This window comes from Martes martes, assembly GCF_963455335.1.
Source record: "Martes martes genome assembly, chromosome: 15".
Taxonomy (NCBI): Eukaryota; Metazoa; Chordata; class Mammalia; order Carnivora; family Mustelidae; genus Martes; species Martes martes.
Genome location: NC_137903.1, coordinates 53,140,754 through 53,158,178, shown reverse-complemented (window position 1 = coordinate 53,158,178; position 17,425 = coordinate 53,140,754). Strand labels below are relative to the sequence as shown.

Sequence of the window (17,425 nt, the reverse complement as noted above, 5' to 3'; positions counted from 1 at the left end):
GAGAGAAAAGGCTGTTCTTTTTTATTTTGGTGTTTTACCAATTGCTGTCCATTCTGTCTGCCAAATGTGCATTTATATATATTTCTGCTAATTAAAAAAATACGGGAGTGGCTTAAAAGGATTAAACTTCTGTGGACGTTGGGGAGGGTATGTGATCTGTGAAATGTGTAAGACTGACGATTCACAGACTCATACCCCTGGGGCAAACAAGACATTATATGTTAATAAAAATAATAAAAAAAATTTCACAGAATGGGAGAAAAAAAAGAACTAAACTTCATCAGGAAATGTATTAGCTTAACACACACACACACACACACACACACACACACTCTCTCTTTTAAAAACCTATCTGTCCTTTTCCCCTAAAAGCATATAATTGTAATGTGTTAGTGTAGCATTGGGATTTAGGATTGGGATTTGGATGCATCAAGGTAAACAGTCCTGGTGTTTTCCACTTCTACAGAGTAGAAGCCACTGATGTGAAAAAACAGAAATATGAGAGCACAGATAATTGGAAAGGAAAGGCTTGGAAAGCTTCCTTCAGAGAAATAATGTGGATTTCCTGTTATTTTTATTCCAAAGATGGGTTAATTTTAGATGATGACCTTTATTTTTCACTCAAGACACACTATGTAGCTCGGCGGCAGGGTGGCGTAGCTAGCCAGCAGGTGACAGTGATATCAGCTGTTATCAGCACGTCTGTTTAAAAAGTTTTCCCAATTAAAACACTAACAGACATTCCCAGTGCTAATTTTGAGCGAAGTTGCCTTTATAACTATTACATGACAAAGGTGTCTACTGGTTTGTGGCTTTAATCTGAGCAGGTGACTGTATCAGGAGGGAAACGTGTCCATACCTGGATCCAGCAGGTTGAACCACCGTACATTGCTGAAATGAGCAAGCAGTTCAGTCTGTACAGTCACTTCTTGGAGCTCTGACTTCATGTCTTCAAAGTCAGAGCCAGTCAGGGTTTCTGCTGGTTTGAGGAGCCCTCTGCTATCAGCCACCACTGTACAACACTGCTTAGGTCTGGGGCTTCAAATAGCTTTGTTTGCGAAGCTTCTTTGTGATGGGCAGCTGATGATTTATTTTCTGAACACAGATTGTGGTAGACCTACGTTTAACTCACAGTGGTGGTCAGGAGTGTAGGGTATCTAAGCCTGTGAAAGCTGACACTTTCTGTTCTCTTCTTACCCTCGAGTGATTTCAGGTTCCTGTAGGGTATTTGGGTGTAATTCCACAGGGATTTCTCAGATGCTTACCTAAAAGTGTCTTTTAGGTTAGGTTGTTATTATATCAGACCTGTATTATATATACCAGAGTAATTTTACTTATATCTATAACAATTATGGACTTTAAATTCATTGTTCTGGTTGAGTTGGTGGTTTTTAAAAGTCCCCCTGTATTTGGTTTTTGGGTTGGTTGTTTTTTGGTTTTTGGTTTTTTTTTTTCTTTTCTGGCTACTCTGTTAACCTTTTTGGTTCAATGCTGCCTTTCCAGTCATTCTGTAGCAGATGGCTTGTTTTCCCCTTGCCAAGCAGAACTTTAGTGTCTTTGTATTTTCTAAAAAGAAATCCATTAATGATATTTTTGAAGAGCTGAGATAAATAATAAATGGATTTACAGTCACCTCAGAGTATATGGGATTTTGTAAGGGAACACATAAATCCGCTCTCATGGAGCAATTAGCTTTGTACAGAGCATGGAGGGTCTAAGGTATAAGATAAGGTTTTACTTTTTCTTTTTTTCTGGATAATGTTCACTGTCGAAATGGAAGGAACTAGTCCTGTCTTGGCTGCACCTAGGATTGTGCCAGAAGAGGTAGCAAGACTTTTGTTTTTTCAAGATGTCAGAGATTATATAACAAGATACAGAGACTGTTTAATCATGAACCACTTTAGAGGGTAGGCAAAAAAGAAATGATTGGGCAATTGAGTGGTTTACTTACCATCATGTTTTACCAGAAAATGACTAATGTTTTACTTTGAGCAACAATGTTTGGATCCCAAATTTGCTTATAATGCAATCCCTCTATTACAATGAATGTTTCCATAAAAATAAAGAATATTCCTTATGTCCGTTGCTTGCGGTATAGAGGGTTAAGTTCTTGAGAACAGGAATCATCCATGAACCTTCCTCATGAGTATTCATGAGATAGTTCAGTACTATCAGCTCTTAGGAGTTCAGTCTTTGTTGAGAAGCACGGCGAACAGATGTAAATTAAGAAATTAGTTAAGACCTCAGGCATTGTTTCATTTATTTTTTTTTTTTTTTAACTTTCTTGGTCCACCTCCTATTTTCTTCCTCCCATCTGGAACCCCAATAGCAGCAGAGAGCTGAGACCCAGCCCCTTTTCCTTGATAAAGTCCTGGATGCGAGCTAGTGGGAGCGCTCTGGTTGGTTCCAGACCTTCCACCAGGAGGGCCGTGGAGTTCAGTCCACCTTTGCTCAGCCCTTAAAGAAGCCCAGCCGTTGCCCCTCTCCTCTTCTCCGACCTAACCTTCCTTCTCTGTTGTTGTCAGTGGCGGCACCTGACTTGCTGGACCCTAAATCTGCCGCTCAGAACTCCAAACCGAGGCTCTCGTTTTCCACGAAACCCACAGTGCTTGCTTCCCGGGTGGAGAGTGACACGACCATTAATGTTATGAAATGGAAGACGGTCTCCACGATTTTCCTGGTGGTTGTCCTCTATCTGATCATCGGAGCCACCGTGTTCAAAACCTTGGAGCAGCCTCATGAGATTTCACAGAGGACCACCATTGTGATCCAGAAGCAAACATTCATTTCCCAACACTCCTGTGTCAATTCGACTGAGCTGGACGAACTCATCCAGGTAATCATGGCACAGAGGAGTTGTAACCCGGCTTCCTCTCTGGGGAAAGAAAGTCATGGCAGGAGGAGGCTACCCTAGTAGCCCAGTGGCGTGCCTGGAGGGGGCCCAATTCCACTTGCTCTTAAGATCGACTCCTCTCCTTTCTGCACTTCTCCCCTCTTTTCTTACTGCTTCTCTTTTCTTCTTCTCCCTTGTTTCTCCCTCCTTCTCTTCCTTCTTACCCTCTTCTGCTCCTCCTGTCCCACCATCTCCCTGATTTGTCTTTCTTTGCCTGCCCTTAGAATGGCTAATGGATGCCTGTGGACATGGGGTTGGCTTGCTGGAGGCTCTTGGGGTCAGATGAACATTCCCAACTGAGAAGCATTGCCGTGGCAAGTGAGAGGAAAACCTAAGGCAGAAAAGTGCTTTAATCATGCTGGGAGGCATCCTAAGATAGAAGAGTCTGTGGTGCGACCCTCTTGCCATGGGTGACCCTCCTAGTTAACAAGTTACAGCTCACCTCTTTAACCCAGCCAAAGTATAACTCTGAAAACTGCCTTTTTTAGGCGCCTAGAGAGATGATGCATCCTTGCTTCTCTAAACCCTAACTAAAAGCAATTTACTATTACACAGAAAAATGGAGTTTTGGGATTCTAAAAAATAATTTCGTTTTCGTGTACTCTATCACGGGCGGAACAGCATTCTTGAGGAAAATACTTTGTTATAAAAGCTAATCACGAAATGATTTAAACATTTCAGTTAGACTACTTGGAGATGGCTGTCTTTTCGTTGTGGATTTCTTTTACCTAAAACAATTCAGTGGTCAAACCAAGAGTCTGGTCAGAAGAAAGCCCTAGAATGTTCTTTCAAGGGGAGATCTAGCTGACTGGTTGTGGGAAACATTTTAATTGTACAGATACTCATTTTCCTGTAGAACCTACTTCTCTTAACTGGTCTAAGTCAGATTGGATTGAAAATTATCTGCGTTATCTGAACATGTTCTTCCTTATCTTCTGTTTGGTTTCACATCATTCGAATGAATAGTAGATTGAGGGAGGAAGTTCTTACTGTTTTTAATCCAGTTTCCTATTCAAAGACCTTTTTGCTCTTATTTCCCTTCTGCCATGGATACCCCAAAGGCTACCTCTGCCCTTCACGCCTCTCTCTATTTATAGACTAGGCATTCAAGTTCTCACTCAAGTTTTACTAAAATCTATCAAAAATAGTATTCGCTTACCCTCTTTTAGTTCCTTTTATATTCAGACACTTCTGTGTCTCAACTACTTGACTTAGATTTTGAAAAGACTCCTCAGACACTTATATACGACAGTATTTTCAGTACTGACAGTGAACCCGCCAACAGATATCATTGTCCCAGGTACCGCATTGTCTGTTTCTCCCTAAGATCACTTCTCCTTCACTCTTTGTACCACAGAGTTCTAAGAGGTACTAAAAAATCTTAAGGAATTCCCATTTTCCTAGAGTTTTAAAGGACGAGCTCTAGGTTGTCTTGGAAGTAGCATCAGATAGGATGTGTTTGACACGCCAGCCGAGCGCTTTCTAGAGGCGTCACCCTGAACAAGTACCTTTGCTCTCTGAGCCTTCAGTGATCTGTCTGGAACGCAGAAATAATACCTACCAAGCAAGGCGGCTGTGAAGAGAGAATCCCTATAAAGCATCGGGGACGTCACCAAGTGTTAGGTTCCTTTGCTGCCGGTCCTATTGGCCCCCTTCCCCCCACCCCTACTCCATCCCTGTATTGGGTTGAAGTATCTGATTCAGGCAATTCAGAATGAATTCAGAACTGAGAATTCAGTTCCATCCTTAGCATCTGAAGCAGTGTGGTGGGCTTAGGGCGGGGGGGAACATGCCCAGAATTTCAGGACAACACTGGAGGAAACCCTGTGTGAATTTCAAAATGGTCTCGCTGTTCTGTACTACCTAGACTTATTCATCACTGTGAAAATAAGTTGAGGGTCGTAGCAGGTGGAGACAATCTGGAGGTGGAGACTGATTATTTGTGCTCTATTGTTTTTGGAATGGATACAGACAGAGCTCAACAAGGACCTAATCTTTTTCTTTCCACCCCATAGAGGAATCTCTTTTAGCTTTCTTAATATTCACTGCTGATGAGAATCTTCACTTTTTAAAAATCTCAAGTATTTTTGTGTTTATTCCAAAGTCCGTTATTTATTTTCATATCACTCATCTTTAGAACCCCATGACTTCAATAAATTATTATATTCTCTTCGAATAAAGTTTCTTCTGATAGCAGAAATGTTTATAATGGCATGGCTTCAAGGATCCAGATCAGTGCTTAACTAGGGGGGAAGGCAAATGAGCCAGACATCTTATATTAGAATTACATTTCATTCATATGATTCTCGTAAATTTCCACATGGTTTTCCCTACATTTATGTAATCATCCCTTAAAACTTCCTGAGTAGGTATATCACAGCATTAAGGATTAGGGAGCTAACACACAGCAGCCTCAGGGACTTACGCCAGACAGCATTATGAGCACGAGAGATCAGGGGTTCAGAACCTTGATCCGCTGTTATTCCCAGGAGTCCTGGCTGGGTTTAGTGTTTTTCCATGCTGAGAGGGGGAACCAGTTGGAGAAGTTAGAAGTTCCGTCCTAGTGTTGGTGGAGAAGGACTTCTGGATTCCTTTTATGAAGAAGGAGGAAGTGGGTCGTCAAGACTGTGAGGTCAGGTACAGTGGATCTAATTTGGCCCCAGGCCCCAGGTTATTAATCACACCTCTGGACGGGTTATGGTGACCTCCTAACAAGCCGTGCTTGCATCCCAGGGTAGGGGAGGCGAGGGAGAGGAGGGGCGAGAACACAGCTTTGAGGTTCCCGAGAACAGTTGCCTCTTCAGCTGCATGATCCCAGCTATGCTTTCCCTCTGAGTGCTGTCTTGACATCAGCCGTCCAAGGCAGGATGGAGGAGCCGGCAGAGCTGTCGAGACAAAGGAATCCGAAGGGCTAAAGTATTTTGAGCACTTTGATTTTCACCATCCATTAGATTTACGTTAGTGTGACATCAGTATGGAAAAATATGGACACACTGAAATTTTGAGAGTCGTGAATGCCATTAACAATAGCCAAAATGTAATGAGCACTGACTATGTACAAGGCACCATTCTAACCTTTTACATGTGTTGTCTCACTTAATTCTCCAGCAACCACATGAGATAAGTGCCTTATTAACTGCATCTAACTTAGATGCATACTGAGGCAGAAGGAGCTTAATTTTCCAAGAGAACAGTGTGAAGAGTGCACTGTTATTTAAACCTAAGTGGACAGACTCCAAAGCTTATGCTCTTAGCTCCTGTATTACAGCCTCTAAAAAAATTAATAAGCATTAATTTTGCTGGAAAGCTTCCTCTTATTCCACATATTAGAGTAGAATGAATAGCAAATTGCAGTCCTCTCTACATAGTGATATGTATTATATAACATATCTCTTCCTCAACATATGAATGCGGAGTATATAATCTGAGTTTTTGGGGGGTTTTTTGGTTTTGTTTTTTGAGAGAGAGAGCGTATGTGTGTACAGGCAAGGGGTGGGGGTGGGGGGGGGGCGACGGGAACAGGAGAGGGAGATAGAAGCCCAGGCAGGCTCCACACTCAGAGACCCATGTTGGGCTCAATCTCATAACCTTGAGGTTATGAGTTGGATACTTAACCGACTGAGCCACCAGACACCCCTATAACCTGGGTTTTAATATTCTTTTTGGAGAACACTTCCTGGTTTTCTCCTGTTTGAATGTGGTAAACCAGTAGAGGCATGGTTCCTTTGGATATGGCCGGCTGTCCATCTAGTCACTTCCATATTTGCTGAATCGGTTCTGCGATTGAAAAGGTAGAGCAAGATCTATGATCTGTACATTGATAAAAATCATTTTATCATTTGAGCCACACAACCCCTGTGAGGTAGGGAGGGAAGGAATGCTATCTGTTTTGGGGTGGAAAAATGGATACATTTGCATGAGGTTATGTGGTCTCAGGTCTAGAGTCTTAAGAGTCCCCCTTCTGAGGGGGACTCTTTGTGCTGTTCCTTCTTCTCGGTTTGGTTCTTCCTCCTTCATTCAGTGGCATTTGCTGGGTACGTCCAGTGGGTTGACCTTCCTGCTGGGTACTGGGGCAAGTGAAACCATCAGAAAAAACATCTTTAGGCACTCCCTCCTTCAAAGTCAAGTGGAGGAGACCACCATAAACACAGCCACAGAGGCACCTGGATGGCTTACTCGGTTAAGCTTCTCCCTTCAGCTCAGGTCATGATCTCAGGGTCCTGGGATCAAGACCCCCATTGGGCTCCCTGCTCAGCGGGGAGCCTGCTTCTTTCTCTGCCCCTTCCCCCTGCTCATGTTCTCTCTCAAATAAATCTTAAAAACAAACACCCAAATCATTAGCTACTAAGAGATTGGAGCTGGACTACTGAGGAAGAAATGAACCACTTAATGAGAGCTAAGAAGACACAGAGAAGAGGTAAAGGGAAACTGGATGTTAAATGGGAATCAGAGTATTCGGTGGGGGGTGGGGAGGGAGGCGAGGGGATCAGCAGATGTTCTAGGCAGAAGGAGCATGATGTGCTCCAGTAACCGAATGATCTAGACTGAGGAGCAAGGGCATCAGCACGTCTAACAAAGGAGGGCCTCCTCTACCCACACCAGGGAGGTGCGCTTTCTCCTGAACCTGCTCCCTACCTGGGGTAGCTGGGCCACTGGGGCTCTTGGTTGTTTTCCAGGGGATACCTGGAGCTGCATGCCTTCTAGAACACCAGTGAACTTCAAAACAAAACCTAAAACATTGTTTTATATTAATTATATAGTCATTCATTCATCCAAAACTGTGTATTGAATTCCTGCTATGTGCATTATCCTGGGGACAGACATCTGGTGGAGAATAAAACAGATGAACCTTCTTGCCCTTGGGGAGGTTCCATCCTGCTGAGGGAAGATAGTATGTTAGATAATAATAAGTCCCAGGAGAAAAAATAAAGCAATGAAAAAGGGTAGGAAATGTTGGGTGGTATTGGTGATTAGTTTTACATAATAAGGTCACTGGGGAAGCTTCACCGATAAGGCAACTTTTGAGTAAAGGGACTGAGGAAAGTAGCAGTGTGGCTGTCCGGGAAACAACACTCCGGCAGAGGGATCCATCGTAGAGAGGCCCTCCCTGAAGAGAGAGTGCCCCTGGCAGGGACGGGGACAGCAAAGATGCTAGGAGGGAGCAGTAGAAGATGACCTCAAGGTTTTGCGGGCCAAGTCCTGTAGGGTCTTGGAACTTCTAATGTGGAGTTGACTTTCTGGTACAGATGAATGTCCTGGGCTGGCTTGTTTCCCCAGGATCACTCTGGCTGCTGGGCTGAGAAGAGAGTGCAGGTGGCCACAGACAGAAACAGAGGGAACCATTATTTGGTTGTTGGGATTATCCTGGTGATAGATAATGGGGGCTTGAACCAAGATGGTGGCAGTGGGAGTTGTGAGACATGGTCAGATTCTGGGTACATTCTAGAAGGAGAGCCAGTGAGATTTACCAACGGACAAGATTGCAGTGCAAGGGTGAGGAAAGAATACAGTTCCCACCCTCCTGACATGAGGGAGAGCAGAAGAGGCACTGGCGATGGGAGGATGTCAGGCCCTTCGTGTTGTTGGACATTGCATGCAGAGTGGCAGTTAGACAAGAGTTCAGTTATGGAACAAGATTTGCAGGACCCAAAATAAGAGGAGTTCCAGATCTCCATTGCCGGAAAATGATAGAACGTACCAATAGCACCGAGTAAAGATGGGTACCACGGGCAAACGTTGCATCAGAGCCAAGGCCTCCCTCCGCCAGGCCATCCCATGACATTCTTCTCTCTCAGATCCAAAGCCCCCCACGTGTACATGGGGTACCTCAGGACCAGGGAGCCCGAAATAACATCTTGGCCGGGATTTCTGCTACCCCGCTGGTCACAAAAACATGTTCTTACCAAGTAGCTAGCCTCAGTGGCCGAGCTTTCTGAGAGTCTCACCAAGACCAGGTGCAAGTTGTCCATCATGCTGTTATGGATAAATAATGGGGACAAGTGGGTCCTAATCTTGCAGACACTCTGGGTCAACATGTCTCACTCTTTTACCAGGGGACAATTCCATGCAGGGACTTCAGCGAAAACAGTCTCGGCAAACTCTGGCCAGCACAGCCATGTTAAATTTGAGATGCCAAGAGCTCAGTATCCAGAAAATCTTTAAAAGGGCTTTCTTTTCTTATCAGTGCCTTCACTTTTCTTGTCCTTTGGATTAATCTCTGGAAAAAGCACTGCAGATAATAGAGTGTGCAATCTTCTTGGATGTGTGATAACATAGTAGGTTGGATTATTTTAGCAGATTGTTTGGGAGCCATTATAAAAGACTGGGCTCTAATGGTGATAATTATTCAGGAATGCTGTCTTGAGAATTACAAGAGGGCCTTAGAATCATGGGAGCTACAGAAGTCTTAAGAAAGCTTTGTCCATTTCCAGTTTCCCAAGGACTCTCCCACGTACTACTGTCTTAGCGAACAAACTTATTTTTGCCTCCCCTTCCTGTCCATATGTTCATGCTATCTTGACTTGCAGAATGTTGTATGTAAGTACAACAAATAACAACTGAAATATTTTTATACACTGTTTCTTAATTATACTTGGGTTTTTGTAATAGAGCATCTAAGTAGCTTGTCAGGAAACGATTTTATGTCAAAAGGCTCTATGAAGATTAACTAGTTAATATTGGTTTAAAAAAAAGGAAAGTGCTATGTGAGTGTTGTATATTAATAAAATACTACTCAAACTGATCTGATGAAAAAGGAATATTACTTAAAAACAATGGCTGGAACATTAGTTGATGGCTGCAGTGGTTGAAAATGAGAGAAAGCACTCTCTCCATATACATTGGAAGACATTAAAGAATATTTTTTGGCTGAAGATTTATTTAGTCTAAGCTAAAAACAGGACTCAAATGTAAAGCTCAGTCCAATAGTATTACAGTGAAATTTGACCAGTATAGATCTGTTAAGAGCGATTTTGATGATGGCTTTAAAATTCTTAGAACATGTTTGTATTTAATCATAGATTTGTACGCTTACACTCTAAGATACATTATTTAATTCCCACATCTCTTAGATATATATATATATATTTAATTCACATTTGTAAAATGTTCAGCAGGAGAAAAAAAATGGCACCTTGATCAGACTCTTTCTTTTGACTCCAACTCCAGTGCCTTCCTCATAGATAAGAATGTGTGCAACACAGTGTCTAGTGATAATAGCTGTCCAATACGATTGTAATCTGAGTCTGCGTCTTTCTAGAAGCCCTGCCATATACTCTGTCTCTCTCTCGTCTGGTCAGGAAGCAGATTAGGCTTCATCCTCTCCCTTTTGCAGGTAAGTCAACTGAGGCACAGAATGTTAAACCCAAGTCCCTCTTAGCCTTTTTATCTTGAGATGCTCCAAGTGGTACAGCAAGCGTTAGAAGGGTAGAGGTGCTGTTCAGGTGACTCTAGAACTCGTGTCCCCTGTACCAGAAGACTTCTCTAGAAACTATATTTTGTTGTTTTCTCACCCTGGACTCCCCTCCTATTCCTATCAAGCAAATCAGATTTCCAGCCCATGCACCTGGGATGCACGCTCTGCCTTTTGAGTTGCCGGGGCATGTCTTTGCTCTGGGCTCCTACTAGCAAAGGTCAGCAGTGGAAGGCGAAGCAGGTCTGTAGTTGTGAGTGCAAAGTATATAGTCCTGGAAAACTAGAGCCCAATAATGAGGCCACAAATAAGCAGCTAAAACATTATGCTTTAACTTGCGTGGCAGGCGCTAGTCGTGCTGAGGCATGAACAGGCAACGTACGTCAGAGAAGGCGATTTCAAGCTGGACAACGTCTTACCTGGAAGAGACAGATCAGGATGGAAAGAGAAGGAGCAAAGGGAAATAGTTTCAGGGACACAGTTAATGTTCTGCTTATAGGATTACAAGACTTCTTTTTAACCCCTTCTTGCCTTCTGGCATTCACAAAGTAACAAAAATGTCCTGTACAAAATCCAAGTAATATGAGAAGGTACAAAGAAAAAAGCAGATATCTGAAATCCCTCCACCTAGAGTTGGCCAGCACCTCTCGTGTGTGTGTATGTGTCTATGCATGCACACACACATACATATATTTCCACACAGAATTTTACACGTGTGGGATCACGTATGCATGTCCTCTTACCACCTCCATTTTTTGCTCACTGTTACGTTGGGGATACTTGGGGAATATTTCAAGTCTTGAATTTAGATATTATTTAAATATCCACATAGTTTAGCTAATATCTTTATCAGTAAGAGAATGAGATGATATTTTGTAATCCCTTTCTGCTATTTCTCTGCCCTTTATTTTTACGAACATTTGACATCTTGGCTGGATCAAGAACAGTAAACAGTAGTTCATCTTAGCTCAGTAGTTCTGCCCTTAACTATGCTACTGATGGACATGTGAACACAGTATCAGAATTCCCTTTCTAAAACCATCTTTAGAAGGGGTGACTATACCCTGGGCATCATGACAGTATGAAAAAAATCCAGCACGGATCTAATATACATAAACTTACTTCTCTGGACTGTTCGAATTTGACCACATTTCAGGGTGTAAGACCTTCTCTAATAGGTGTCGCACATGCTTCTCAATAAAGTTTCCCTTTTCATTTGATCTTTCATAAAATTACGTCCTTTACAAAGTTTAAGACCATTGCCTGGTGAATTTTGTGAACTAAGTCATGTGATTCCCATCTAAAGATAGTGACATCACCCTTATTTTTACCCCCTACCCCCTGGAGATTTCATTCTCAGCTCCCTGGACCTTGACGCTCTACGGTGATGTGTGTCTTGGGTCTCTGCTTTCTAAGAGTCTTGTTTTGTCGTCGCTTCCTTAGCACTTAGACTGGCCCCTTGATTATTTTACTTATCTTTTTTTGGAACGGCTTTCTGCTCAGTTAAAACTTTGATAAGTGTCGCTTTGAGCTGTGGGCGGTATTCCAGAAGAGGAGGGATCATACCTTAGCACAAAAGGAGCTTTCTGTTTTAATTCTTTCTTTTTCCTTTTCTTCCCCCCGGCCCTGTTTTATTTCTGTTACCTCTCTGGTGATGCCTGGTGTTTTCCTGTGTTGGCATTGTTGGGTAATGTCCTCCGGCGGAGTCCCAGGGACTCCAGAGGCTTCTTCTAGATTAATGAAAACACTATTTGAAAAGGGGAGGTGGGTTTATTTTCTCCCAAATCCATTAGTTTTCACTTAACGAGGACGAGTCTCTACCCTCATCTGTACTCTGTCTGCCTTTTCACCCAGGCTTGCAAGGTTTTAAAACTTTAATTGAACATTAGGCATTTCACAATCTTCAGAATCATGATGCTGTTCCCACACTTTGATATTCTCCTTTTTAGCGTTAAATTAAAACATTGCATAATATATTCCTACATTTACATTGATCCCTTTAAATATATATTTATTTAATCTACATTTTTGAAAACTGTTAAAACCTTTTTTTAAATTTAATTTTATTTTTTTCAGTGTTCCAAAATTCATTGTTTGTGCAAAAACTTTTTTTATTTTTTAGATATGTAACCAAACCTTTTTTTTTTTTTAAGGTCTTATTTATTTAGACAAAGAGTGTGTGTGCCAGCAGTGGGGAGGGGCAGGGCAAGAGGGAGAGGAAGAATTTCCAGCAGACTCCACACTAAGCCTGGAGCCCAACGCAGGGCTCGATCCTGCAACTCTGAGATCATGACCTGAGCTGAAAGCAAGAGTCAGACACTCCATCGACAGAGCCATCCAGGCGCCCCTGTAACCGAACATTTTTATATAGTGGATAATTTTTTTATCAGTGTTCAGAAGATAATCTTTTTATGACTCCTTAACGTTTTGTGAATTCATTTTTCTTATGTTCTTATATACCCCCATACAATACCTATTTGATTGTCGAAACGTACTTTCTTCTACGCAGAATGGCTCTTTTTTCCCCCTATGATCAGTTAGCTTGCATATGTATTCAGAAGTATCCTTTATTGCTTTCACTTCATATTGCCTTTGGTTTTTCTCCGAAGACTCCAGTTTATTTAGAATTTATTGTTATATGTGAGAGAGCTCTAATTAGCGTGTCTTCAGTCTGTAATGATGTTGAGTGAAAATGCCAATATTCAAAGACTGTTAAGTTAAAAAGGATATATTCCTTTTTAGGGGTACCTATGGAATTTCCCAGACACTCGTGAAGTATAATGTGTTCTCTGGTGATGAAGTAAAGAAGGGAGCTTTGAGAAATACACAAGGCAATGGCTGTCAGGACAGTGGAAAAGGGAAAGAGTCTCCATAGACACCGTCACGTGATCACATGGCTTGCATTGATGCACATTGCAGGGAAAGGAGCCTTTAATTCTTAAATTTTCTATTTTTAGGATCCCAGCACAGTTTCTTGACTATTGTAAAGTTCCTTTTTTTACAGTTATGCATCTGTTCTTATTTTGCTAAAACTCACTTAGAGGAATATGGGGATTCATCAGAAACTCGTAATTGCTAAAACAGGTTGCGTTCTTTTTGGGCAAATGAAAAAGTCTCCCTTCCTGTCACTATTATTCATCTACTATAGAGGTTGGTTAGAAAATATCTGATCTAACTGACAGATACAATGGAATGAACCCCTCTTTCCTTGGATAGGAAATGCTTTCAGCACCAGGGTGATATTAATGGTCCCAGGGAAGTAGGTTCTGAAATTTATAGGTGAAAAGGTGCTGGTTTGTGTCCACTGAGATATTTTGGTGTTAACCCCGAGAGCAGAGATACCTCACTGCTCCTCCAGATTGATTGGAAGGGGAGTTCTCAGGGAGGTTTTGTGTTAACCCAAGAGCACCACACTGTGGATCTGTGGTCATGGGTGGTTCCCATCAGGTGACAATGTGGTCAGGATTCACAAACAGATTTCCAAGCAGGGCAAGCCCGTACAGACTAAAAAGGATAAGCAGAGTTTCTTCTTCATGGATTTAGAGTGCTTCCATTTTATTTTGCATGGCGAGTAAAGGGAAGGTCTTATTTTCCTTCAAATGGATGGCCATGGAAATGCTTATGAAGTAGGATCTTTAATGGGCAGCATAGCTTTGCACAGCAGCATCTCAAGTGATCAGGACCTAGGTGTTTCTTGAGCAAAGAAGCCAGTGAATATGGCAGATGTCTTTTCACCCTTGACATTAAAGCTTTTTTCTTCACCTGTCATGTTCAGATAACATATTAGCACTTGTAGACACGTGAAATAAGACAGTTGGTGGGAAGGTCTCTTCCTCTAAAGGAAGAAGTAGTTAAAATGCACATTCGTTCATTTATTCATCCTGTATGTAATATGTCTTGAAAGGAATTGTTCCAAGCAGAGGCATCATACGCGTGGATCACAACACAGCACACTGACAAGAGTCGTGCTATCATGAAGCTGCTATGCTAGTAAGGAGTAACTAGGTAAACACTCTGCTGGCTTGGTAAGGGGGTGAGATCAAATAAAAAGAGATTAGTTGAAGACATTTCAATGAAAGTTGATTTTTGGAAAGTATTTTTTAAAAGTAGCCTAAGAGGGGGCAGACAGGGTTTGGGCTAGTAGGAAAAGACTGTCCACTCTTCTCAACTTTCAGAAAGAGGCACTCAAGGGTGATGACCCAGGTAATATGTGTACTTTGGGGGAAGATAAAGAGAGACGGGAGGTGGCCCGTTGAGGGTTCTGAAGCTGATACTAGATATTCGAGGTGTTTAAGATTCCTTGTGGAGATAATTTTAACGAGCATAGATAATTGCTAGATGAATCTTTTTCATGGGCTCTCAGTTGCAGAAGTGCTTTATTTTATTTTAATTTTCTCAAGATAAATTCTAAGCCTCTCTTTGAGGATAAAAGATTTTTTATTTGACTATCTTTTCAAGTTTATTTTTTTTTATTTAAACCCTTCCACAACCCTGTTGATATTTTTGGGCATGTTACAGCTTACAGGCTACTACAAATGATTGGGCAATTCCTTTTTCCTTAATAAATACAATTTTCCCTTTTCTTTCTTTGGTTAACAAGTTCCAAAGCTTCACAGTGTTTTCATTTCTGGAGGATGTTTTATCAGATGATGACATTTGGCTCTTGCTTTGAGCTGGCCTGAAAATCTATTTCGTGAGGCTAGTTTTAAATGATTTGGTTTAATTAAAATTGTCAGTAATCTTACTTTATTATAATGATATCATTCTTGAGGCATATTTTTCTTAGACGCTGTACTGTGCTGTTATGCAAAAAGTATTTTTTGATAGGACGGGAGCTCTTGCCTTACTTTCCATTACTCAGCACCTCACAGCTTTATTGTTTCTTGACCTGCAGAGAGCTTATGTGTATTTTTGGGTGTTTGCATTTATGACTCCTTGGCGTGAGTCTTTCCTGTTACAGGATTACATTGCTTCAGGTAGCCATCTTGATAGGGACCTAAATGAGTTTCCCTGCTTGAGGGAGAAGAAAAAAATAAGTCACTCTCATCTATAAACCAAACTAGGATGTGTGTCTTAGAGTCTAAAAGAAAATGTGAAGAAGAAGCACACGGGCTAACTGTATCTAAAAGGTAGGGAGTTATAGAAAGTATCAGTAAAATTTTACTCTAATGCATTTTGAATTATTTGCATATAACATTTTAAGGAATACACTCGTTGAATTTAGAACGTGGAATCTACAGTACCTATTGTCTCATCAAACTCTGTCATTTCAGAACTGAGAAAATAAACTCTTCAATCATTTTCCTAAGAGCGTACTACCAGTTAGTGACGGAACAACCACTGGGTCCATGACTTCGAGCTCACCAGACTTTTCCCTTCCACCAGTTTCTCTTTTTTTCCCTTGCTCTTGTAAATATGAGCATGCTCTTCCAACTTTTTTTTATTTTCTTGAATTAAGTAATCAAGATATTTTATTCTCTGCCCTCCGGAGCTGCAGTCTGCATACAGTCTGTGGACCCACAGAGATATGACTCATGATTCTGTATTTATCGTCTCAGGTTTCCTGCTACCGTTGCTTTGCTGCCTCGTATGCTGAAGGCATGACTGAAAATCTTAAGAATTTTAGGATTAGGGGAATCCTGAATCTGAAGGAAAAAAAGTGAGCAGTGTCCTCATGAAGCTGCTTGCCACCAAAGTTGCCAGATGAAGTTATACATGGATTGTTTCCAAGATTAAGTCTTTAAGTCAAAGGGTGATAAAAATGCAGTAGGAAAAGAGAAGTAAAAGAACTTAGATTTTTAAAAAAATTTATCTGATAAACGAATGGAAATTCCATGAATTCCACCTGTTAAGTGAATATTTATTGAATTCTTACTATTGTTAAGTGAATATTTATTGGATTCTTACTATTTATTGAATTCTGACTATTGTGTACCTGGCCCTGTATTAGACTATGGGATTTTTTTTCCTCTCAAAGTTATATTTTATAATACATATTTGATATCCTTGTTGTCTCACTTTGTCATGTGTTATATATCGATCTCTTTAATGATAGATTTATGGAACCCTTTTCAGAGGCCTTGTAGTAAGCTATTTTAAGGGGGTACCATAGTCCTTTAAAACTATTCTTCGATGTCAGGGATTTTATCTTTTATTTCATTCTTTTATTGTGGTAAATAACACATAACACCAGATCTACTCTGTTAACAAATTTTTAAGTGCATAGCAAAGTATTGTTAGCCATAAGCACAATATTGTACAGCAGATTTTCATCTTCCTCTAAAACTCTGTACACATCAAACAGTAACTCCACTTTTCCCTCTCCCCCCAGCCCCTGGCAGATACTGTTCTACCTTCTGCTTCTATGAATTTGACTACTTCACATACCTCATGTAAATGGAATCATTGTTTGTCCTGTTGTGACTGGCTTATTACATTTAGCCTAAAGTCCTCAGAGCTTCATCCATTTTGTAGCGTGTAACAGCAGTTCCTTCTTTTTTAAGGCTGAGTAATATTCCATTGTATGTATATTCCACATTTTCTTTGTCCATTGGTCCACTGATAGATATTTCTATTGTTTTTACCTCTTGACTATTGTGAATAATGCCAGAATGAACATGCAAATATTTCTTTGAGATCCTGTTTTCAATTCTTTTGGGCAAATATTTGGAAGTGGGATGGTTGTACCAGAAGCTAGTTCCATTTTTAATTTTGAGGAACATCTTCACTATTTTCTATAGCAGTGGTTCCATTTAGATTCCTACCGATAGTGTTCAAGTGTTCCAGTGTCTCCACGTCTTTGCTCCCACTTGTTTTGTTCTGTTTTTCATTTGTTATAATAATGGCCATCTTATAAGATGTGAGGTGATATCTTACTGTGCTTTTGATTTGCATTTCCCTGATGATGAGTGAAGCTGAGCCTTTTCTCATATACCTGTTGACCATTTTTATATTATTTTCTGATAAATGTCTAATCAAGTTCTTTGTTAATTTCTTTTTATTCAGGTTATTTGAGGATTTTTGGCTATCTAGTTGTCAGAATTCCTTTCATATTTTGGATATTATTGGCCTTTTTTCAAATATATGGTTTGCAAATATTTTCTCCTATTCTGTAAGCTGCC

At 40.9% G+C, this 17,425-nt stretch overlaps 1 protein-coding gene across 3 annotated transcripts in view; it reads left to right on the top strand.

Annotated features, from left to right (window-relative positions):
• KCNK2 (potassium two pore domain channel subfamily K member 2) overlaps nucleotides 1–17,425 on the top strand; it is a gene marked incomplete at its 5' end in the record, with an annotated part of 214,684 nt that overhangs the window by 70,425 nt on the left and 126,834 nt on the right. For all 3 annotated transcript variants that reach the window (XM_080823996.1, XM_080823997.1, XM_080823995.1), the window contains one exon: nucleotides 2,526–2,836. In XM_080823996.1, the coding sequence (XP_080680122.1) occupies nucleotides 2,526–2,836 (311 nt within the window). The remainder of the gene's footprint in view (nucleotides 1–2,525; nucleotides 2,837–17,425) is intronic.